Below are 25,920 nucleotides of genomic sequence, written 5' to 3'. Positions count from 1 at the left end.
AATAATTAGCATCCAAAAAAACTGTCTGGGGACATGATGCACTGCACTGCAGACTGCAAACACACATACCAACATCAACAGCCGAGTCTGAGTTATCATCCGTCTTGATCTGAGTGTTTACTAAAGGGAAGGGTTTGTACGTGTTCAGCTAAGTCAAGGATAACAGCATGATTTTTCCATGTAGGACAACATTTACCTAACTGCCTCTTATTGAACGTTACAAGGATTTTATACGAGTCAACTGAAGGAATCTTCTGACCATCAGGACAGGTACAGCACACCCTTCATACTTAATTGTGCAGTTATCTGATTTTGTAAACTCCTCAATCTGTATAACTGAATACAGGGAACTTGTAAAACCATTTTTTTCTCACTGGCATTTTTTTGGAGGAATGAGACATTCTAGAAGTACAGAAATGTTTCGAGAAAAAACAAAGCTGATTTATTTTCTTTTAGAATGGAGGTGAAGGTGTTTGTTGAAGGAGTCCAGCGCATTGTTTGTGGAGTCACTGAGAAAACAACATGTCAGGAGGTGGTCATCGCTTTAGCACAGGCACTTGGTAAGTAAATACCTAGGCCATCATCTCAGAGTTTATCATTCCATAAAGCATCTTCAACATAACCATATAACGACTATGAAAAACAAACATGAAGAAAACACTTAGTTTAAAGGTCTCTTTAAAAATATTTGAAGAGATCGTTCACCCAAAAATTTTAATTCTGTCATCATTTACTTAACCTCATGTGACATGTCCCAAACCAGTATGATTTTATTCTGTGGAAAATATGGATTTTTTGGACCCCATTAACTCCCATTATATTGGCAAAAACATTCATCAAAATATATATATTTTTTGTGCGTGTTCCACAAAACATACAGGTCTGGAATGACAGATCAGATAATGTTCTCTGATTTAAAAATAATAATAATCTTCTGACTCTCCGGACAGCAAAAAAACAGACATTATTCAAGAAACAGCTGAAAACTAATCTCTTCCACAGGCACTTAACTGCACCCCACAGACTTTAAAATAAAAATAATAAAAACTACTTCTGTGCTTTCACTATTTATAATAACCCTCCCTATTCTAGCTTGTACTATTCTGGACAATGTTGGAAACTTTGTATTACTAGCACTGCTTGTGCAAGCCTCCTTAGGATGAATCGCTTGTTTTCCTCACTTGAGTCTCGCTTTGGACAAAAGCATCTGCTAAATGAATAATCAATTCATTGTAAATGTATATTTATCCAAAAAAATATCACTTTTTAATATTGTTCTCACTCTTAGGTCGCACTGGTCGATATACTCTGAGAGAAAAATTCAAAGAATTTGAACGTAATGTGTCCCCGGATGAACTTCTCTTGGAGTCCTTGGAGAAATATGGTGAGCAAGTTAGGGAGGTGCAGCTCACTTTGAAGCATATCGGCCCACCGCCTGGGGAAGAAACAAACCAGCCCTTGGCCCTGTTGAGGCGAGTGGAGGGGACGGGGAGGGCACGGAGAGGCAGCGGGGCAATCGGCCTACACCGCCAGAGTCTCCCACCGCTATCACACCTCGGCGTCCAATCCGAGCCACCCCCTGAGGAACCCAAGAGACCCAAGCGGAAGTCGCTAACGCTGATGGAGGAAGCATGGGGTTGGCTGGAAAAGTTGGGCAGGGGCGGGAAGCAGCAATCAGGACGAGATAAGAAGACAGACAAGGAAGGCAATAAAGGAAATGGGCACTCAGATAACATGTCTCTAAAACCAACCAAAAGTTTACCAGCCTCTGGGACACTGGTGTCGAGGGACAAAAAAGACAAAATTAGAGCACCACATCAGCCTTTGATTAGTTGCCTTGGGAACCGCGGGAGATGCACTGATGATAGTGCTGAACTTGAGAGACGAGAGGAAGAGGTACTGAAAGAGGCAAAGGAGGACCTGAAAACCATCAACCCAGTGGTTCCTCTGGTCAAAACAAGCCACGTTGAAACCGAGAGTGAGGAGATTTCACATTTAAGGAGACTAGTTGGCCAACAACAGGCTTGTCTGCAAGAAATAAAGCTCAAAATCGAGTCAACGGACCAGCTGATCCTTGAGCTTGAGCAGCAGCAAGCCACCAGGGAATTTTCCGAGTCCCTGTCGGAAGAAGAGGAGCAGCTCAAGTTCTGGCTCAATGAGCTCAAGGCGGAGGAAGTCTTTGAAAGAGACCTTCAGAAGCAGTTCTTTCAGACAAAAGAAGCTGCTTCTGAGAGCAAAGCTAAACTAGAGGAGTACAAACAGAAACTACAAGCAATGGACCTGAGAAACTCCCAGCAGAAAACAGGACATGAAAACATCACTGAACAGAATAGCCAAGTAGACACGCCAAAACATGCCCAAACAAGCGTCAAACAAATACAGATCTCAGCAGACAGATCGCATGGAGACGGTGGAACAAAAAGGGTGGTAACAACCCTGGAGTCCAAACTCCCATATGTGTTTGTTTCAGCAAACCAGATATCACATCCTCCTCGAAGCGGACCAGCAGACCTGAGGGAATGGTGGACACGATGGTCTCAAAGCCAGAATCCAACATCAGTGACAAAACCAAAGACAGTGCATCGCTCTGAAATCACCATACATCTGGGAAGCACCAGAGTTTAATCACATGAAACTCCTTCTCTGTTCAGGGATATCTTTTTTTTTTTAATACCACAAAAGTTTGCAAAGGCATGATTTATGTCCAAGGTTGTACCGTGCTTTACTAGAAAATAAATTATAAACAATGCCCTTTTGATTCTCATAAAATGTTTATTTCAATTGTTTCATTCAAGACCATTAACAAAAGTATATAGGAGAACCCTAAGGTTCAACACAAACCCAGAGTGCTCCAGAGAATATTCATGACAGTAATAGCTCCATTTGTCATAAGAAGCACTGCAAATAGCCTCTATCAACATAATTTCTCTGCATGTTTTTAAATTTTACAGTTCTCCCCTTTTCTCAAGTTCTGCACACTTTGCTTGATTTATTTAGGTTTTCAAAAGGTCCACCCAAGTAAAAGCACACAGTACATACAGTATTTCTCAACCCACAGGTTTGGGGGACGCACACCAGTATTCTCTACTTGGAAGAAGAAAAAAATAAGCCACCCTACAATTGCTCTTATAATTTGGTGGCTGTTTGGGGATAGAGGAGACACCAATTTTTTTGTTTTATTTTTTGTTTTGTTTGTTTTTAGGCACCTTTTTCTTTATTTATTCATTAGCAGATATTGAGTTTAAGTTAAACCCAAGAAAAAAGAAAAGAAAAAAAAATGGGAAAAAAAAGTATGTGCAAAGAAAAAAATCTTTAAAAAAAAAAAAACTACTGCTACAAGATGCGATTAGGAATTCTGCACATGCCCAGATGGAGCTAGTGAAATCAGGACAGGAATTAAAAAAGGCTCCTTAAAAAAAAAACATTATCTCAAATTTTAATTTACACAATCAAAAACCATACACAAGCGAGTTCTGAGCGCAGAGAAAATTTATTTCGTTTTCAGATCCATGTTAAAAGCTACTCAAAGGAATTAGGTGTGGAAAATGTGAGTGAAAAGAACTTTAAGGTCATATTTTATTTCTCACCAGAAAGAGACCAACAATATCTCAATATCACCTGGGTGAGAAACTCAACATGGGGAGACGTATTCAAGTGATACAGGAAGAATAAAGTATATATAACGGAAATCAAAATACAGACAGGCAAAACTACTCTAAAACAATAACTCACTCACACAGCAGCATGTGCAGAATTCCTGGCATTTCAATTTCAGCAGAAATGAAAAATGGGTCAAACAGTCTCAATCTAAAAGATGTGAGAACTACAAACCCCATATTTCCCCTCATATCCTCTGCATAACAATAACAACCTTACAAGTGAATTTTTTCCAAACATATGATGCATACCACACACTCACACAACACGAGGGGGGTTTTGCTCAAATTACAACCACACAAAACCATCACACATACAATGAAGACAATGAGATGAGGTTTTTTTTTGCAAGGGATCCAGTGACAAAGGAAGGGACCTGTGTGTGCTAATGTTCGAGTTGATGTGTTTGTCATTCTGTGAATTGTTTTTATGGGTGAGAGCGATAAAATGAGAGTGTGAGAAACAGACACATACAAATCCCTTCCTATGCCCTTTGTCTGATTGCTTTTCTCCAAGGTGTTTCATCCGTAGTGAAGAGGAGGAGAGGGGTGAACAGTTCTCAGTCAGTAATACCAGGCTGGCGGAGTTTCCTCTCTACACTGAAGCCCTGTATGAACAAAACACCAGGTCAATATCAATATCATTTAATGGTTACAATTGTTTTAACCATCTTTCATGTTTAAAATTGCAGTTTTAAGTGCAAGAAGTTTTTTTTTTTTTACTTAAAAATAAACCCACTGCACAAATTCCCAAAAAATGCAGTTTATTTTTACCTTTGAATTGTCTGGGCCACGAGGCTGTCTGATAATGACAAGACGGGGAGCGTTGGAGTCATCCAGAGTGATGCTCTTCAAGCGATTGACAAGTCTGTCAGGTCGAGGTGTTGCTACGGGTTTTGGACCCTCACTGTGTTAAAAAAAAATAAAAAAAACTGGTTAGATTTGATAAAAAGCAAATATAACTATAACACTATTTACAACTCAAAAATAATAATAAATAACTTTGTATTAAATTTAACCGAGAAGTCTTACCTGACTCTGCGAACATTGCAGGCACTGCATTTCCCTGTGCGTTGGTTCAAAATCACAGAAAACTCTACTTCATCACCGGCCTGCAGCTCCAGACCATCCTGCACCTCCTTGACGTGGAAAAACAGCTTCTTGCTTTCTCCAACTTCATAAGTGATGAAACCAAACTGGGGAAACAAACACCAGACTATTTTTAGCAAGTGTTTAACACATTCTTGCATCATTAAAATCACAGTGGACATGCGTTTACCTGATCTTTGACACACTCCACCAGGGCTTTGCGCTGAGGAACAATGTTGCAGGCCATCTTTTGTCCTGTCTGGGCCATTGTACACAACTGAAACTTCACCATCTCACCCTTTTGCAGACAGTCACCTTTATTGGCCATACCAACGATGCCGAATGGATAACTCTGACCCTTACTGGAGCCTGGTAAAGTGATTGAGAATGGTTATTAAAATGGTTTTGAATACCGTTTACACAAAACTCTAGATACACAAAATATTAAAAAGACGTCAGATGTCGTCACTCACCATCTTCTGTGATCTCAATAAGGCCTTGATACTCTGTCTGAGAGGGGTCCACACTGCGCAAGGGCCGAACCACCTTCCCCAGGAACACCGTATTACTCACATCCTCTCCTACTCCATTCACTGACACACACAGAGTTGTGTTACTTGCATGAACCAAGTATTATTAATGCAAAGCCCATAAAAAGTCTCTAACATACCAGCTGCAACTTTGGTGACCTTCTCAGCACTGATTTTGTTTCCTTTACCCTTGGAGAGAGTGTACTCCACCGTATCTCCCAGGTCCATGTTATCCACATCCCCACACACCTCACTGCAAACAATTCAGAGTAAACCATGGACAATCAAAAAATAATAACACCACCACCACAAACAACAAGTCGAAACAATCAGGTAGAAACTTTACCTGTAGTGGAAGAAGATCTCCTGATCATGATTGGATGTTTCAATGAAGCCAAAATTATCCTTCAGTGTTGCTATGTATCCCAGAAGCCTCTTGGTGCCAACAGCGCGATTAAGGACCTTGAAGGACACAGCACTTTGCTGTCCGGTGCGTTTCACCTCACTGATGGAGAATTCCACCTAGTGGAGACAAGGCAGTTTACATGTAATCAAGATCAGTAAGAGCAGATGTTATTTTTGATTTAAAGTCGCTTTAAAAAGCTGAAGTGTTTTTCTAAATAACATTTGTCTCTTAAAATGGTTAATAAAATACTTCCAAATAAACAAAATTATTCCAATCTTTCAGGTGAAGCGGAGTTTATCACCTGAAGAACTACAAGCATAAAATTCAGCAAGCACAACAACACTGTGCTGTAGTGTCTAACGTACCTTGTCTCCAAGCTGTGGGTAAATGCCTCCATCCAGGTCTTTAATATGGTAGGGAATAGTGCTTTTCTCTCCACTCTCTTCATACGCAATCAAGCCTTCTTCTGCATCCTGGTGACGGCACAAATACACACATTCACATAAGGACCAACAACTTTTTTTAAACACAAATTACAGAGTGCACCTCAGCTCTGGTTATGATGCACTTGGTCATCTTGGGCTTACATTGACATACAACATGAGTCTCATAATTATTCATGTTTTTTTATTGGTCAAAAGAAAATACTACTGAGTGCATCAAGGGTAATCGTCAAGGGTGATTTTAAGTGCAGAAATTATCCATAGTTGTGAACTAACATTTTTATTCTTCAACTAGTGTCAGTGATGATGGCCAGCATCCACACATCAGACTGCAGATACTTGAGAACCATGTAAAGATTGGGACTGTCCAAATACCCACCCACACGTGTTCTTGGCCACTTGAGAGCACATGCACACAACAGGAAGTGCACATAATCAGTGCGCGAGCTCGGTGCCCTTAACATAAAACAAATACCACTTCGGAGCAGTATTCAAGGCTAAGTTTATCCCATCATGCATCATGTTCAGGAACTCAAGTGCCAATGAAAATTCGACAGGAGATGTCAAGGAAAACATTCCACTGTAAGTTAAATTAATTAGAGATTACATACAACTTGGTAGTAAAACAAAGTGTTGCCCATTTTATTGGTGCAAAGATGGGTGTATTTTGTACAACATTTGCGTTTTCTCTCTTAATTAGGAGCACCACAATTACTAAATTGTGCCGTAAAGCTCTGTAAACTAAACTTACATTTTTACGGGAAAAGTGTCCTGTCAGGTAATCAAAAGTTCTACACACAGGAAATATGTTTTGTAAGATGACAAGTGTGGGTTTTTGGACAGGCCCAATGTGTCTCTGGATATCAGCAGCAGCAATACATTTTGCAACTCCTAACTTGCAAAATAAATATCCAAACAGAAGCAAAGCATGGGGAAAAAAAGTGTATTTACACAATGAGTAAATAAAGAAACTCAAGACATTTGATGAAAGATTTAGTAATCATGCGCACAATAAAACTAGGGGTAAAACTGCTCCCATACAGTTTGCCACCCAGTATATCTGTACCGAAGTTGAAAATGTGTATGAATTGTGTGGTATCCATTTTCAAGAGTAATTGCACGAGCAACACAGTAACTGAACCGTTGTACCCCTCACAAAAGAATGCACACAGTGAGTGGCACAGCTTGAGTTGGTGTGGTTATGAGGTTAACATGTCTGTATGACTTAAAGCTGTTAAATCATTTCCAGTTCATGCCAACAGGTCTCATAACCAAACAGACAGACAAGATCAAACTGACCTTTTCAACTTTACCCTTAAAAAGGAGAGAAATGCGGAGGATTAGACATCTGTGATTTATTCTAACCGATCAGAACATATTTGAATTGCAGCTGAATCAAATTAAATATGAAATACTAATTTAAAAATAAATACAATAAGCTAAATTGCATCCTTGGTACTTTAATTTGCCTCTTAAATACGTTAAAGATAATCTTTTCAGAATAGGATTTTCTGACAGCATGACTGAACTGGTCTACATTGTGGAGGAGAGGCAGCATGCAGGAAACAGCAGCCTACCTTGTCTTTTTTCTAATGTAGACGAGCATGGTTAAAAAAAAAGAAAAAAGGGGGAAAAAAAAGAAAAAAGGAAAAATAAAAAGAAAGAAAAGAGGGTCAGACAAGAGGCAGTAGCATATCATAGCACCTGAAAGCCTGCTATAGTATTTCGTGCCTGCGTCAATCAAGAGGGAGACAAGCAGATAGAGGAAATGAAAGCTAAAGTCTGGAAAGTAAAATTACTTTGAACATGGAGGAATTCAGTTGCTAAATATTAGGGTTTTTTAAAGTCATTAATTTCTACTTATGACTGGTGGTTCTATACCAAATTGCCAGAGATGTGTACTTTAAAGAGGCTATATGTAGTTTTCAGCGGCCTCTAGTGGTGATGTTTCAGATTGCAACCAATACGTTTACCAGCGAGTGAACTCATGAGCGAGCACTCTGGGTACCGGCCAGACTGAGACGCAACACACCGGAGAAAGCATCACACAACATGCTGGAAATTCAGGTAAACTCCCACTGCAACGTTACAATAATAGGCTACTTTTATCAGCTTGACGTTGAACTAATGCTCCATGCTTGTACAATGATAACGTTACATTGACTGCATTTAGCCTATGTAATGTGGTGTTACATAGGTAAATTTACGGTAAGATAACGAAAACGGTTAGTGAACTGCACCGAACAATTTCAGTATAACAGTAAGACCGTAATAAGTAACATTGTACTGAATGTGTCTGGAATTGTGTAGTATAAACAATATAATAGTAGTGGGATGACAAACGTTAGACAGGAGATTTAGTACATAAAATAAAAGTAACATTCTGAAGCACTTTGTGTTATCCTGGAACAGTCTTTTGTATTCATTTCATGTCTCATATATGTTGTAATTTACCTTGCTATTTCATTACAGTTTACCATTATTTATTTTAGTATAGCTGACAATTACTCACAATAAAACTAGCCATTTAATTTGTTTTATTGCTTTCATTTCAGGATTCTAGTTCAGACGAATATGAACCTCTACTACCTGACAGCAGTGACACGTTTGGCCTGACGAGCTTCAGCAGATGAAACTTTGTTTTTTTTTATCATTATGTAGAGTTTGTGTTGGAGTCTGTGTTGTGCTGGGAGCAGGTCGTTTCTTAATGTTAGCAGACCCCATGTCATAAGTTGCAGTGTCGTCGCTGTTGAGAGCAAAGTCAGTAAACGAGGCGAGAGAGGTCAGTCACGTCACTGGATTTCGCTGTAAATCCAACCCGGAGCCTTTACATAGAAATAGGAATACTTGCTTTCAGAGGTAATAGCAAAACCCGCCAAGTGGATCATTTTAAATGTTAGATTACAACCTCTTCACACACAGGCAATAAAAAAGGATTCATTTTAGTAGAAAAACTACACTTAGCCCCTTTAAGGACCCTTAGGGGCCGTTAACACACAGAAATACATTAAAATCAACTACATTTACACTACCGTTCAAAAGTTTGGGGTCATGATAATTTTGAAAGAAATTAATACTTTTATTTAAAGGACACATTAAATTGATAAAATGACAGTTAGTACATTTAAAATGTTACAAAAGATTTATATTTCACAAATGTTGCTCATTAGAACTTTCTTATATATAAAAAAAAAAAGCAGAAAGGTTCTTACCACAAAAATATTAAGCAGAACTACCATTTTAAACTGTGATAAGAAATACTGTACGTCTATAGCACCATTCAGCATATTATAATTATATTTGTGGCTGCTGAAAAATCTGCTTTACCACCACAGGAATAAATTACATTTGAAAATATATTAAAATATATTTTAAATTGTCATATTTCACAATAGTGCTGTTTTTGGGCCTTTTCACATAGATACTTTGTTTGTAACAAATTAAGTCCCTGTTTCAGAACAAAACAATATTGCATTTTCTTCGGTTTGCTTTCACAAGACAACCTTTCAAAGCATACCAAAATGTTTATGCAAGTCCTCTTATTGGTCAGTTTCCTGTGCATCATCCATCAAGAAGATTGACAAGTTTGCTCCATGAGCTTATTGTGGCTTTATTTGTAACTGTCGAGACACGCAAACAACTAGACGAATGTAGCCATCTTTCCCGTTGTTAAATTATATACTACAAATGTATTACTACAGCAAATTCAAACACGCTCTCTCTGGATCTCCCAGCGCTGTCAAGGTTAACAGTGTCAAGACACGCAAACACTATACAAATGTTATAATGCAGCTAGAGCAGGAATCAAGGCTTCATTGGGACAACATTCTCGCACGGAGAAGCACAATTACATTTAAATAATTTTAAGATGAAGAGGTCCTCTTTGTTTTCAACTGTAAAAACGAATGTGCTCACTCACAGAATCAGACACTACTGCTATTAATATAGCACATTTCCTGTTATGAATTAAAATACATTAACACCAACGGTTTGTTGGGTCGGATTGCTTTCACGCCTCAAGCGAACCGCCCAGGAGTTTGTTTGCAATCGGGCCGAAACCACCTTGTTCAGGCGGTCTCGGGACGATTGTGTTGGTGTGGATCCGAGCGCGATTGCAGTGTTCACATATGTATAAACACACCGAACCAAGGGAGAAAATGCACCAGGTTACAAAACAAACGCTCAGGTGTAAAGGCACCTTTACTGTATTTTCGATCAAATAGATGCAGCCTTGGTGAGCATAAGAGACTTCTTTCTGACCCAAAACTTTAGAACAGTAGTGTAGCTTCAGGAAGTCAAGAGTTGATTTACCTTCTCTTTGACCTTGCTGGGGCTGTAGTTCTTGTTGGTAGTAGCAGGCACGGCTTCTTTCTCCACCACCCCCATAAAACGCAGCTCAGATTGAGTGTGGAATGACACTGTGCCCTTGGGCAGCTTTTTGATCCGCACGGCATGGTTTCTTTGGGCTGACAGCATGTCCTGATGAAGGCAAGAGGGGGTGTTTTAAAGCTGGATTGAGGCAATGTAAGATCAATTTTACTTTTGCCCCTGCTTTGTTTACAGTGAAATTATTTTTATATTATTTTAATAACTGATAAAGGCTAATTCCAATATCTAGAGAGCGGGATGTCAGTCGGACATCAAATTGTCACAAAATCAGCAACACAAAAGTGGTTCAGGTTCGGTAATATCTAGGAACTCACAGGGACCACAGTGAATTCCACTTCATCAGAAATGTGCAGTTGGCTCTCTTCCAGAACCTCACTGAAATGGAAGAACATCCGGGCGTCACGGTCCACACATTTGATGAAGCCAAAACCATCACGCACAGCAGCTATCACACCCTGCACAAAAAGACAAGGCCAATATTAGCAAAAAGTAAAAGTATTGCAAGAACAATCTCAAAGACAAATTCTGCAGTTGTACCATTTCACGGGTCTCCTTGGTGAAATGGAAGGTGTCAGGGAGGATGTCGATATTTGTCGCTCTCTCTAGTTTGTCCCGACGGTCGGTGGATATATTGAACTGGACATGGTCGCCCTCCAGCAGAGTCACTTTGGACTTTGTGTCCTTCTCCCCAAATAGCAGCTCTTTGTCAGTGAAATTAATTCTGGCACTGATTCGCCCAGGCAGTGGGTCGTTCTGAGTGAGACAAATGGAGTCTTATTCGATTTAACATGCAAGCAGTATCTATATGGTAATGTTATCAAGAGAGTCTGGGAAGACTAATGACAAGAGCTGATTCACAAACCTGATTCTTGGTAGGAACCTTGGGAATAACCTTGGCGACAGTGCCCTCGAAGTTTTCAATACTAATATCCTCAAATATAACAGTTCCCTGAGGCAACAGTCTCACATCTGTCGCCACTTCCTTGCCCTATGAGGCAAAGAGAAACATCTAGAATGGTGTTTGAAACAGCAATGCATCTCATGCATTTCACTCAAAATGTACTAAAGTAAAACCTTTTGTAACTTTACAATGATTATAATTCCTCTAGTTACAAACAAAAGACCAATAGAACATCAATAATAAAGTTTTACTTTCAGAAGTCCTTTATTTCCACTCAAGCTTACGTTTCTTTCTTTAATTGTGAATTCCACATCATCTCCAGCTTGTAGAGCCTCCAGATCCCCTTTAAACTCACTGTAGTGGAAGAAGATCTCCTTCACAACATCCCCTCGTTCAATGAATCCAAAGGCCTCCTGCAAGACACAATCATAGATTTGAAACATCAGGCCAAAGATATTTAAATCATATTTTTAAATTAAATTTGAGCATTCATTCATTCTATTTGTGTAATAAAAAAAAATAAAAAGTGCAGCTGCAATCTAAACCAGCAAGTTATAACAATGTTCAAATTAAAAAACCCAAACTGTTTGTAATTATATAATTTAAAAAACTTTATTAACCCAGACTTGAGATAATAGCAGTCTGAAGTACATTTGCTTTCCCACCAGAAGGCAGGAGATCACTAGTCCTTATTCATTCTACAAAAAAAAAAACAGCTACTAAACTGCAAAACTCATTTTTAAATCAGATCCTTACCTTGGTAGCACAAACCACTCCCTGACATCTTGACTGTTGCTTATTTACCAATACAATGTTGTGAGCACTAACAGCACCAGTACTGAAAGAAACAAAAATAAATAATTTCCACATAAAAAAAAGCACCTTTTGACATTTTACCCATATCAATTAGACATTAAAGAAATCAACTTACTGCTTGTTGGTCTCCATGTAAAAACTGACTTTATCTCCAGTATCCAAAGAAACATTTCCTTCCACATCATCAGGGGCATATGTCAAATAAAACACTTCCTGTGAAGATTCAAACCAGAAATATTTTCAGAAACATCAACTACCAAAATCAATGCACCATGTAGAGGCTAATAACTGTGCGTTTGTTTAATTCAGTGAATTTCTCTAGTGATTGTGTTTAAAATGTTTAGGAAACTCTGCAAAGGAGGATAAATTACACATACCCCGTTCCTCTCATAACACACACTGCCTGTGGGCACTTGGCCAGGTGCAGACTTCCCGTCCAGGTGAGAGGGGATAGCTGAAACTACCTGGAGAAAGGGACCGTACAAACAGACAAGGCAAGGTTAGTGGTTGCATTGGTAAGAGAAACAGGATCAACCATATGTTAAAATACTAAAGAGGTCCCTAAACATAGATGCTTAACATGTAAACTAAATTAGATTTTTAATTAAAGCTGCAGTCCGTCGTTTTTCCTCTGTCGCCATCTCTGTTGGAAATCTGCAATTGCAGTTATTCGCGGAATTATTAACTGTGCGTGGGTAGTAAATCGGCATGAAACAGCGCGGATTAACAATGTATTGAGGAGAACCTGTCGCAGCCGCGTCGCTGTGGATACTGTACTTGTTATAGCATGGGCTTGGTTGCAGTCTCTTTTTTTCTGTAGCCACTCTGAAGTCCGAAGTCTTTTGGATTTTACAACTGGTGAATCTCCAGTTGTCAATGGTGATTGTCACTTTAAACTTTCGGGATCCGCCATATCAAGTGCTAAGCTAAATCTTCACCTCCATCATCCACACACGCTATATAGCCGACTAGCCGGGACTCCTTCTCTATGTGTACAGAAGTGACAATGACGCAAAGACATGATCGAAATTCCCGCGGAAATCTATCAGTCCCACTGGAATTAAAATCATTATTACAAGCTTACCGTTTTGAATCGAGGTAAGGCAAGCAGATCGTTTTGAACACTGGCTGGTAAAGTTTTTTTTTCCAAAATGTCTTTTGATATTTTTAAACCCAAAAAAGTGCCGGACTGCAGCTTTAAGAACAACATTAAGGTTAAGATTTGTCGTCTTGTCTGAGTTCAAGGAACCAGACAAACTAAATATATAAATTTATGACTGACAGACTTGACATTGACAACAAATCAAGATTTGTTTCTCCCACAATTGTATATTAAATGAGGATGAAAAGTCCACCCAACAAGACCACAAAACACGAAGACAATCAAGCTCATCATGAACCCACACAAAACAAAGCAATAGCATCAGGTCAGTTAAGTATTGCTAGATGTTATTCCTGATAATTGAAACCAGTGATGCATGTGCGTTTGCCTGATCAATATGGATTAAAAATGAGCTTGAAATCCCCAACAATGACAGACATTAATGGGACAAGGACAATAAAACACAAAAGTAAAATGTGTTCCTTAACTGGATGAATAAAACCATGCAGCACAGTTAAAGGAGAGGCGTGCAAGTCAGGCCCCACCTGCCCAGAAATTCGCTCTTCTGGCAACATTTCTGCCTTGATTTTTACCAGCTTCACAGCAATTGGTTTGCCAGTGCGTCTATCAGACGACACCTCAAACTCCACATCATCTGAAAAGTGGTGGGACAGACATGACACGGAACAAGTCAATTCCAGCATTAATAGTCATGTTGGAAGCAAAACAAAATATTTACATGTGTATTTTTGCATTAAGATTCCTATTAGCACTTGTTGATATTGAATCTTAACAATACATTCATGATGATTTTGCTGGAGATGTGTATATTGTAATGACTTTAATTAGAGCTAACCACAAATTCTAAAATATCAGCCATTTCAACTGAAAGATGAAGGCTACAATAAATGCCCACTAGATATCCAATGATAAAGAATATTTTAAGCCTAATCTTTTATCTATCAGTTTCCATCCCTTTGAATGGAAAAAAATGGATAGATCTAGTTAATTTGTATAACTATGGTGTACTGACTGTATGGTTTTATATAATTAGTGTACATAGAAATCTGGGAAATGCTTATAGATCACTTTAGACCAAATAAAACCTTTTTTCAAGTTGCCAGACACGATTAAATATAATGCTTTTTAAAATGAAGACACAATTTGATGTCTTTTTCAATTTTATGTTATAACATTTGTATAAAGACAATTATTGTTGTGGTACGAATAAAACAATTCAAATGTTGAATATGAGTCCACACAGATACCACACTTATGTTCAAACCCTTACATTCAGAGAAGATCCAAGATAGATTTAGCTTTAAATCATCATAAGATACATTTCAATTGGATTACCAATCATCCACATGGGCCATTAGAGCTTGGACCCCAATGATTGCAGCTTTATATTAAGATATATTATTTATAAGATAAATAAGTGGCTATATTTCTCTTTTTATTTAGCCATAAGCTTCCCTAAAGATTGTCACGAGTTGCGTGATAGGAAGAATTTTGAAACTAGACTAAAGTATTTCAAAGTAAAGATTGTTAAAATGGAGATAAGAGTCTCGGATTTAAACTTCAGTAGCAAAAAATTGTTAGAGTGGGTAGATTTAATTCATTTTCATGAATCTGTTCAAACTTTCTGTTTTAATAAAGTGATTCATAATGCTGATTCAATGATCAAAAACATTTAATGTTTTTGGTGATGAACTTGGCCAAAATGGTTACTTTCAAAAGGCTAATAAATACACTTTTTAGTTATACTGCTCAGGCCTAGTTCCTGCTGTTTTCTCCCACCCCATTTGACCCAATACCTCCAATTTTAAGCTCCTGCAGGTTGCCATTGTACTGAGAACAGTGGAAGAAGAGACGGGCCTGTCTCTCAGAGCACTGAATGAAGCCATATGATGTAAGCAGTTTTTCAACCACTCCTGTCTCACGGATTCCCATGCTTGTTCCATTGGCAAATCCACTATGGCCATTATTATGCAGCAGACTGGGGTCAAAACTCATCTATGGAGAAATAAGACATGTTCAAAAATCACTTTATCAATATTCAACCTTCAGCTCTCTCCACACATACGAATGTTCCACAACAGATCAGAACACAAGTGCGGAAATGGTAAAATGGGATGAAACAAGGTTTTAAATGCTGCACACACAAAAAATAATATTTGAATGTAGATGTAAGAGTTTCTCTCCTCTGTGTTGCCTGCTTGAACTGGTTCCTTGATCAAAGTGATCAAGATAAATAAGCTGAAATCTATACAATACTAAAGAAAACAACACTTAATTTCTAGGTTTAATATGACACCAATGGAATTTGAAGTTAAGTACATGCATTTAATCCACCCCACACACGCATTGTTATATTTTAGAATATACACGCAAACAAACTCGACACCACATCCAAAGCTAAAACTAAGTCTCTCTGGACAACTTCATTCACAAATAGAGTTAATTGTAAGTCAACGGTCAGCAGGCATGTGGTCAAAGTTAGATGATTAAAACAGATATACCATGGCTCGAAAAAGCTCCACAAAGCCAAAGAGCTTGAAAACAACTCCAAGCATGCCAGTGTCGGGTATTGACACTGAGAACATCAAGCCAGCACACACTGTCCCATCATGACCACTTACAGATCGCTGATACAGGGGGGTCCGTTTTTGCTTTTTGCCCCCTACTGCGCGAGAGGAATGGCACGAAACTGAGGCAGAGCGGGGGATTGACTGGCTTGAGGTGGAGGGGGTGGGGGCAGCAACAGGGACATCAGAGGCCTCCATCTTGAGTGGGAGGTAGGGGGTGGTGGGACACTGGGGGGTATAAGGGGGAGTGGATTTGTAAAAAAAAAAAAATAGCTAAATTAAGGATCATGAAACAGGAAGAGCCAATACATGGCATCATAGACGCATTGGAGCAGACCTCAATTCTGTAAAACCTAAAATAAATTTCTCTTATGAGACCTGTCAAAGGGGCTATCAAACCACTGTCTGTGATGATTTAGATGGGGTTAAAAACAAAAACACAAATATATACTCCTGCCTCGTTACGGTGCTGCCAAATGACAAATGTCAATATACTACACCAACAGATGACCAAATCCATTACAACAGCTGTACTATTTTTACTAACAATATTTTCTTTACACTACGATGCATTCCACTGTCATGCTATCACACATTTTACCTTGACTGATCCATTCAAGGAGAACGAACGTGTTCAATTTGAATGGTTTTAATAAAGCATGTGAAATGTGCATTCAGTCAGAGAGGTTTCGTTTTGAATTAAAGCATGAGAATGACTGAAGCACTTCAGATGCAAACAATCATCTCTGATTCTATTCATTTTCTTCTAAGGATTACAAAAAGAAGGTCCTGAAAACTTTCATTGGGCCTCATTCATGAAACAAGCAGAACAAATTTTTGTGCAAATTGTTCAAGCTGATCTGGCGCAAATTTTCAGATTTATGAACATGATTGTATTTTCAAAATGTTGGCATGAAAGAAATTACACCTGCTCCCTACCACGAGCAAATGGTGCTTAAAACATCTGAACGCTTCGTGTTCTTTTAGGCAAATGGATGACTGCATTTTTATAACACTAATAATATTTCAAGCGTTTGTTTGCCCATATTGGTCATCTTTAACTATTGAGGTTAAACGTCTTTGCTGTCCGCAGTGATGGGGCTCAAAAAAAGTGGCTTCAACTCGAGCTCTGATATATCCCCAGGGACTACTAGTGCTTTGAAGAGAAGTATAAATGGGTGTTTGTCGTATTTTTTCTGGTTGCGAAGTTGAACAATTTTCAACTTTGGGTAAAACGCAACTCTCGTCACTTCACTTTTTAACCAGCTATCCAATCCCAGTGGAGGAGGGGTGAGACAAATAACACAACAACCAACCATCACATCCTACTTGTACAATGAAATTAATATTTTTGGTATCATTGCATTTTTATATTCAGAAAATTGCTGATAGAACAAACTATCTGCAAAATCAGATACTAATTACATTACTTCTATGGATATTTTGTATAATAGCAACCAAAGGTTTTCAGCTGGAAAAAATACTGCGCCTCCAAAATGCTCAAGCACCCCTAGCTGAGCATTTTCAGCTGGCTAAAAAAGTTTGTGCACACTTTAACGGAAGATATTTTTTTAAGCATATAGCCAATTAGTCTCTTTTGAAATTATGTAATATACTGGAGCCAAACCAGAGAAGGAAGTCCCGAAAATTCCACAGAGTTCCTGGACATGTAATTTACGTAATTGTAATTCATGGACGGGGGTTATGCCAATTGTGAATGAGACTGCACACCCGCCCTTATTCACGAATGATTGGAATTAATTTACATACACGCGTATAACTACCAAATCTGAGATTTACGAAGAGTTTGTGAATCCAGAAGAGTTTTCAGGAAGATCTATTTTATGTGCAAATTACTCAATTGACTAATTTATGAAAATTTCATGAATGAGGCTAATTGTAAGGACTTTTAATATCATCATCTTTGTTCCATAGAAAAAGAAAAATAGGCATACAGGTTTGTAATAACATTTGAGACTATATTATTTTTGTTTTAGGGTGAACTACTCCTTTAATTCTTCTCCCTGTGCTGGAAGACATGCTCGAGGAAAATCAGAATGTGTTAGTTTGATGAAGCGACTGGGAATGGCACTACTAGACTACACAATAACATAAAATGGTTAGATGACACAGACTCCGACCAGCCTCGACCACTGGGCCATTACATCGAAACAGATACAGGAATTTAAACACCTATAAATACTTAAGATTCACTCGTGTCTGAAAACAAAGCCTAATATCCATTTTCTGTCAGTCAGACAGTGTTCAACAGCAGCCTAATCAAATGCATAAAGTAAACATACACATGTAACCAGCCACTATTAGTCTTAGCGAAAACAATATCATCGTTCTTGCCTCGCCACCTCTCATTGCTGCTCGTCTCTATGGCAAGTGATCGAGGCCAGCCTCTAAGCCTGCTGATCAGGATGATGTGGTAAAGGAACAGCGCAGAGAGGGGCAACAGTGTGTGTTCAATGAACAAGTCGAGTTCGGGAGAGTGGGGGAAAGTAGGGTGGAGAGCGGATGGCTGGGCACTTACGGAACGGCCGTAGGGTGACAGGCTGAGACCGACGGGCGAGGTGCTGTTCAGGTCAGCGCTAACAAAAGCTGCAGGTGGCGACGCCGGCAAGGTAAACTCGACAAAACCTTTCCAGGGACTACCCATAATTCTCCCATTCACAGTGGCCAAATCTACTACACCTGGGATTGATCAGATTAAGCCGTTTCCCAGAGTCTAGATTTTATTTTTAATTCAGTCGTCGTGTTGCAGCTCCTCCCTTCCACTCTCCCCTCTCCTTTTGGTTACACACCAAACAAAACACCTCTGGATTTCTGGAAAGGTGAAGAAAGGAGGGAAGCTGTGAAAATAAACTGAGGGAAAGGCAACAAGAACAGCCAGTGAACAAAGCAGCATAGTAGGGTCAGCCGATGGCTGTTGGTGTGTGTTGGGGAGAGGACTCTACAGACAACATTTACATTTATGCATTTTATGCATTTGGCAGACACTTTTATCCAAAGCGACTTACATTGCTTTACCCTATACATTTATACATAGGTATGTGCAATCCCCTGGGATCGAACCCACATCTTGCGTTGTTAACGCAATGCTCTTACCACTGAGCTACAGGAAAGCCTACAACATGCAAGTGTGCCTCATCTGCACAGAAGGTTGGGCCAAGACCTAATACATTCTTCTAAAGACAGCTTAAATTAAGTACTTATGATCTCTTTCCCTTAGAAAAACAGAAGAATTGTTGAGCAAATGTATGCCAAAGAACAACTACTTTAAACAGAGGTTGGCACATGAGTAAACAATGAAACCTAGCACAGCTTTAGTTCACTCAATATTCACACTTTGAACAAGACAAACAGGACAAAATGTGTGAAATTACAGTACATTCATAAGAATTTAGAAATGAAAATATTTACCCTGAAATGAAAATTCTGTTATTTCTTCACCCTCATGTCATTCTGTCATGATTGTGATTTTTCGATTAATCGTTTTTTTTATTTTTATGTGGTCGATTCGATGGCGATTCTCAAAAGCCACGAAAGCATATTTATTTCAGCAAACATTGAACATATCTGATTGACGTTAATCTTATTACTAGTCATGTTAAACTCATTTATTCAGAGTTTAACATGGTGGATGCAAGAGCGAAAGTTTGTCATCTACACATGTTTTCAAGCCTTGCCAATAAGCATTCAAGCACAAGACGACACGTGCGTTGTGTAAGTTGTGTGCGCAGTACCTGTAACGGTTCCTGACAGTAAATTTTGGTAGGGCAGATTCTGGGTCTTAGCACTAGTCTATGATTAAACTAAACATTTATATTTTCATTAATTTGATACGCAACTCCACATAGTCTGGGTCAGACTAACTAGATGGCACTTGGCATGTCTGTTCTTCCTAATACACACATAGCTGAAGTGGACTGATATCATCTTGGTCTGGAGTGAGGTTTACGTACGGTAATGAGAAAATAACCCAGGCAGTCTGAAATCTGCCCCAATGGCTCTCAATTAGAGCACACTGCAGTTGTATTTTTTTTTCCAACAGATTTATATTGGAAAATTGTGAAAATTGAGCTGGGGAGGCCTAACGCCCCGCTTGATATCATTTAACATGCCTGCCGAAGCCATACTTTAAATTCTAATATATCCTGCTCACTTTACAACTTAAAATCCAAAAAAACATTTGTTGCAGAATGCCAAACACATTTACAATTTATTATTGATTCAGTTTATATTGAGGTCTATGTTTTGGATGAATATTTTACAGAAGAGCAGAGGCTGGTGCGCACACATTTGAAGTGCGCACAAAAAGCTGCATATCTCAGACATGGTGAGACATTATTTGCATGGTGCAAATAATGCACGTCTCGTTGCGCTTGAACGGACAGATACACACAAATTTGTGTCAAAATTCCCACCTTGGCGGGTATCGTAGTAAACAGTCCGTTACGGCAGAAGTGAACAATTTCAGTAGAGAAAGACTACGTGTATCAGAATATTAGATCTGTGCCAGCAGCCTAATACTGCTGCTGCCTGTGTTTATGTTAATCAAACTACAATTTTTTTTTATTAATCACTGCTCTTCACTGAATAACTTTTGAAACTTTAAATGCATAATCTTCACTTTATTTATAGTGAAGATTATATGCACCAGTGTTATTTTACATTTACATACCTTGTTTTAGCTGTGGTATCGAAATTAGAATCGAGAATGATTACATTTCACTGGTATCTAAAATTTTGGAGTAATAACCTTCTTTATTACAATAAGTAATAAACACAAACATTGGTCAAAAACAATAACGGTTTTATTCATTTATTATTATTTTGTGTGTTTGGGCCAGTTAAAAATTGAATCACTGAATTAAACCGAAAATCTCAAATCGAATTGAGATCTTGTGAATCGGAATAGAAGCTGTATCAGGACATCTGTATCGATACCCAGCCCTAGTCTTCTGAAAAGACATGATTTTCATGACAAATCTTTCATAAAAAACAACTTTGTTTCGAAGATGAACAAAAGTCTTCTAGGTTTGGAATGACATGAGGGTGAGCAAATGACCATTTTAATTTTTCGGTGAACTATCCCTTCAATTCCCTATTTCAAAACTTTAACTGCCAGTTAAATTATATGTTGAACTTAAATGATCTCCGTTCCAAAACCTAGTGAGCTGCTTAGAGAAGCAGCATTTTAAGACAAGAAAAGTAGAAATGCCTTATGCAGTCAAAATGCCTATTAAATATTTTGGCCACATTATAAAGCACTGTTGCATGTAAGCATCCTTCATAGAGAAGGCAATCCCATAATGCACTGCAACTGCTGCAGTGAAATAAATCCAAGAGGTGGTCCAAGAAAGAGGAATTGATTATTTATATATATACATACATTTTGCCAGAAGTCTAAATCTGAATTTAGAAAGGCACAGAAAATTAGTAACGAATTCTACGGAGCCCCTAAAGGGACATTGTTAGACTCACTGCGGTAGTTGTATAAATTACCCAACTGTTTGAGAGAGAACGCAAAAGCATTGAAATACTTTTTTCCATTACCATGTCCCTTTAGAGGCTCCGTAGAATGTGTAATTTCCAAAACAGACTATATTATCTAATATTTGGGTCTTAAAGGAGAACTCCGGTCAATTTTAACATTGAGCTCAATTTTTAGTAAATTTGGAGTGCTGTCAATACAGAGAACAACGACAAAAATTGTTTGTCGAGTTCACGCACATAGGTTTAGTTACCAATGATCACGCGCGTGAACTCGACAATCGACTACTTTGGACTTCGCCCGAAAACAGGAACTAAATACAGGTATGTGCGCTGGCTGATATAACAATTTTTATTAATATCTTTCACATCTACTGCAGTCAGATTCACTCGTGTTCACTCTGAAGGAATCACTCAACATGGCTGGGCACTTGTATGACACATCAAGGATGTTTTAGACTAAGAACTGGTTAAGTTTAAAACTTGCCCCATTGAAGTCAATAGGGTGCAAATTTTAAAAAGAGGATAACACGGTGTAGGCAACACCGATTTTTGTCGTTGTTCTCTGTATTGACAGCACTCCAAATTTACTAAAAATTGAGCTCAATGTTAAAATTGACCGGAGTTCTCCTTTAATGTTTTATTTTATTTGCGTTGTTAGCTTAGCAAGATGCTAATGCTAAACTCATTCCATTTCAGTTAGGATGCTGTTCAGAAGGCAGCTCACTAGTTTCTGGAACAAAGCAACACATTTTCAGCCTTTTTAAATTTAAATTAAGAGAACAGCATGAAAAATTTGCCTGATTTGGCACACTGTACATTATCAGGATTATTCAGTAGGTAATGGATAGAAAGTGTAAGGAGGAGTGTCTGGCATGACTTACCTTGTTCTGTTGTCTTGGAAGGCTGTAATGATTTGGACCAATCAATCACTTAATCGATGCTTCAGATTCGTCTCACACACGCGCATGCACACACACTTGTAAGGTTTCGGCTCTCTGGCACACGTTCTAATTACAAAAAGTTGCAAAAAATAAAGGACAAAAAGCAAAACAAAAAATAAAGATATTCAAATAAAAAGGCAAGTGCGGGTGTATGAACACTTCTTTTGGAAAAAAAAAAGTTAACAAAGACAAGAGAAAGACTAGGTGAATGGGGGGAAAAAAGATCAGGAGGGAGGGATTCGGTCTGCAATTGACAGAAAGAAAAAGGTAAAAACTGAAAAGACTAGCGGACAGCAGCCCTCTCCGCACCCCAGAAGAGGAAGAGGTGCGGCGAGGATGAGGAGGGCTTGGCGCAGCGTTGGGACGTGTGCTTTTTCAAAGCTGTTGAGTAGGCACAAACTTCTTGTCTCAGATCAGGTCTCGCCTTCGCTGTTAACGTTGATGGTTGGTTGCTACGCTCGTTGCGGCCTGGTTCTGTTTCTTAAATCTTTGGTTTGCTCGTTTGGTTGCTTCGTGTTGCTTTAGTTTTCTCGTTTTGTAGCAGTGCAGTTCTTCGTCTTGGTCTTCAGAGTTGTTGTACCGTTGGGTCGTTTTGGGGATGTTTGTTATGTTTTCTTTTTCCTTGACGTTTCTTCTGACCGATAGATGATCTGAACTTGAAGTAGGTTTCAGATGGTACAAAAATCAATTCGGTTTCACTTCATACTGTTTAGGGGAAGAAAACAAACAAACAAAAGGACATTAGATCACAGACAAATAAGTTACACATTAAATGCATCTGGTCTAATATACAATATATTAATTGATTTCTGGTCTAATTTTGCCCCCTACAGCATTGAACAGACCCTCAAGACATAATTTAACAATCAATCCCCTCAGTCACATTCATTTCATGTGGGTTAAAAGTAAAACAGCATGTTACTCTCCTGTTGATACACAGGCCTAAAAATAAAGTTTCCTCCGTGGCCTGGTGTAGAGAGCGAGCAGCTGACTGAAAACACGTGGATCAACAAGTCTCAGCGTGAACCAGCAGTTGGCTGAGCATTTATGGAATACATTCAATTCAAGCGGTCAACAACTGCAGATATCCAGCATGCCAATCATTCGGTTCCCTCTGGTCTATTACACAAGAGGTGGGAGGATCAAAGAGCCTTGATATATAGGCCAGTTCACAACTTGATATGATGGATCAAGTAAAGGCTTAAAATGGATGGAGACAACATCTTACCTAGCCAGGCAATGTCGTACAACAAGAAACAAAGAGATACATATTTAAAGTTACAATGAAACTGAAATAGGGACAGATCTTTTCTTCCATTTTGTTCTATGCATTAGTTGTTGATTTGATTTTGCACTCAAAAGTGGAGGCAGATGAACTCGCAGGAGCAGATTTAAGCAGAATTAACTACTGGAGAAGTCCTGCATACTTCAGAGAGAAGTCTGCCATTTTCACTGGAAGGTCCAGTTATGACATTATGATTAAACATAACGAGATAAAAAAATATTTTAAACGTATGCATGGATGAATTTATAACATTAATACATACATTTAGAAAATAGAGGAATTTTTATTGCATGCTGATTTTAAAATGGAAGTCATAGGCAGAATTTGACCTGTTCCCCATTCTATGTAAGAAAAACACAAATAGTGCCAGACAAACAAACCTTGAGAGCACATTGTGTGCCTAGATTTACAACCTCGTGGTTCCAGTGACAATTAAAGGAATAATTCCCTTTAAATTATAATTCAGATCGCTCAAAAAGAAAAAAAGAAGAAAAAGAAATACACGTAGGGTAGGCTATTATCTTGTCGTTTTACAACTTAATTGTCAGTCACTGTATGGAAAAGATCAACCAGACACTCCGCAAAATCTATTTTATAAGTTGGCGATTTCGTATGAATATTAGAAGAAAGGTTTTTAGATGAAGAAAAACAACAACAAGCACGAGGGTACAAATTGGCAAGAGTGTTGCAATTACATATGAGCGAGTAACTTACAATTTAATCTTTGGCTGAACTATCACTATAAAATGCAGTAAAAAAAATATTGTAAACATGCCAATATTGGTACAATAACATTTTTGGAAAAACAAGTGAAATGATCCCGCTACAGCGAAGTAGTTCATAGTGCTAAGCGCGTGACGTCGACACCCTCGAGCGCGTGCTGCTCAGCTGGGCTTGACAGACAGCGGCTCAAATATACAAATCAAAAGCTACAAAGTATCGGAACCACTGGTCTTCGTTCACAAGTTTCATTAAAATAAACGGCAGATTTCTACAGCATGCGTAAACAAAAAAAAATAGGACATTAAACTAAGTGACGCAAACAGCGGTTGAGCAATAGCCGGGAGTGGATCCATCTGGATCTCATCCAAAGACAAAATCACTAGCAATGCCATTTCAGACAAGACTGAACTCCGACGAGCATTTCAGAAAGTGCACTGAGGATAAAGACCAACAACAAACGGTTAAAAGAGAATATTTTCAAATATTTCAATTTCCATATCTTAACGTTACTCAGACACAACTGGAAAACCATGCAAGGGTTTTAACAAAGAATTGTACGAATATAGCTATTACAAAGAGCAAGTTCTTTCTCCGAGTGAGGCAGAATATTAGTTGAAACATAAATATTCATTATATAATGTTTTTAAGGTTTTATCGATTTGAATGACTTTCCAGGGCCTGCAAAAATCCCAATTTCCTTTTATTTTCATGTTGTCATGACAATGGAAACGCTCTTTTTAGTAATTCGTTTGGAAAACAAGTAAACTCTTCTCCTGTCCTGACAAAAGGGGGTTTATGTTGTTTAACTCAAGTAACTATGTGTCGACGACATAGAGGTACAGACTATGATCCAGACGGGCTTAAAATAAATCACTCATCCCGACAACAAAGGCACCCGGGGCGGCTGTCGGGTCACGCTGGACCGCTGCTGTTGCGTTGGATGCTCGACTGGGTGGTTTATTTATTGACAAGTGACCTTTGCAAAACATCGCCCATGACGGATGTGGGCAAAATAATACGCGTGTATTCATGGTTTAAAGCGACTCTTCCCCAGTATCAGTGAAGCGCTGGCTAACATGCTAAACCGCTAGAACACACGCAGAGGAAACACTGCCCCCACCCTTAACCGTTTAACTGTTCAAAAACACGCACGGGTATTTAGAAAGAGTGATATAAACGCAAATGTCGGAAGCTCATACGTTCATATACCCGTGTGAGAATTGTGACATCACAACATTTAATAAATATAGAGGAAAAACTCACCCCAACAGCTTTCAGCACTGTCACCAGCGCCGCCATAAGCAGCACGGCACATTACGTAGTGAGGGGCTGTGCGAACTCTCGCGATATTAAAACAATACCGTGTGAACTGTGGGGGACACGTCTGGGTCAGACGTCACTTGCAAAGTAGATAACTTCTGTTCTACATTTCCTGTTAACTGCTTTTATATACTATCAGTGATTCCTATAAGTGGTCCAAGCTTGGACTTCTTGTATCAGATTTTTCCTAATTGATAGAAAATCCCCAACTAACTAAAATTAGCCT

At 38.7% G+C, this 25,920-nt stretch overlaps 2 protein-coding genes across 11 annotated transcripts; one reads left to right on the top strand and one right to left on the bottom strand.

The window, feature by feature from the left end:
• The first annotated feature begins 131 nt into the window (after positions 1-131).
• On the top strand, positions 132-3,422 carry rassf11 (Ras association domain family member 11). The gene is made up of 3 exons (XM_079637618.1): positions 132-270; positions 457-560; positions 1,289-3,422. Exons 2-3 carry the CDS (start codon positions 458-460, stop codon positions 2,623-2,625), a joined length of 1,440 nt encoding a protein of 479 aa, XP_079493744.1. The 5' UTR covers positions 132-270; position 457; the 3' UTR covers positions 2,626-3,422.
• Positions 3,303-25,837, bottom strand: csde1 (cold shock domain containing E1, RNA-binding). Of its 10 annotated transcripts, none has more exons than XM_079637598.1 (23): positions 25,638-25,837; positions 22,307-23,071; positions 15,975-16,148; positions 15,150-15,348; positions 13,821-13,987; positions 12,608-12,694; positions 12,346-12,443; positions 12,171-12,252; positions 11,699-11,827; positions 11,376-11,501; positions 11,051-11,266; positions 10,828-10,968; positions 10,436-10,603; positions 7,702-7,713; positions 7,424-7,438; positions 6,047-6,154; positions 5,622-5,797; positions 5,416-5,528; positions 5,219-5,338; positions 4,936-5,114; positions 4,689-4,852; positions 4,431-4,563; positions 3,303-4,264 (listed from the first exon to the last, which is right to left on the bottom strand). In XM_079637598.1, exons 3-23 carry the CDS (start codon positions 16,116-16,118, stop codon positions 4,217-4,219), a joined length of 2,625 nt encoding a protein of 874 aa, XP_079493724.1. In that variant the 5' UTR covers positions 16,119-16,148; positions 22,307-23,071; positions 25,638-25,837; the 3' UTR covers positions 3,303-4,216. The 10 variants fall into 10 exon arrangements, with proteins under 10 accessions (XP_079493724.1, XP_079493728.1, XP_079493726.1 ...); XM_079637602.1 differs by having other exon boundaries at positions 13,878-13,987; XM_079637600.1 differs by lacking the exon at positions 7,702-7,713.
• Positions 25,838-25,920: the final 83 nt, after the last annotated feature.

The sequence above is a fragment of the Phoxinus phoxinus genome (assembly GCF_949152265.1).
Source record: "Phoxinus phoxinus genome assembly, chromosome: 15".
NCBI classification, from domain to species: Eukaryota; Metazoa; Chordata; class Actinopteri; order Cypriniformes; family Leuciscidae; genus Phoxinus; species Phoxinus phoxinus.
The sequence above is the reverse complement of the archived record's forward strand: the minus strand, read 5'-3'. Positions and strand labels throughout refer to the sequence as shown.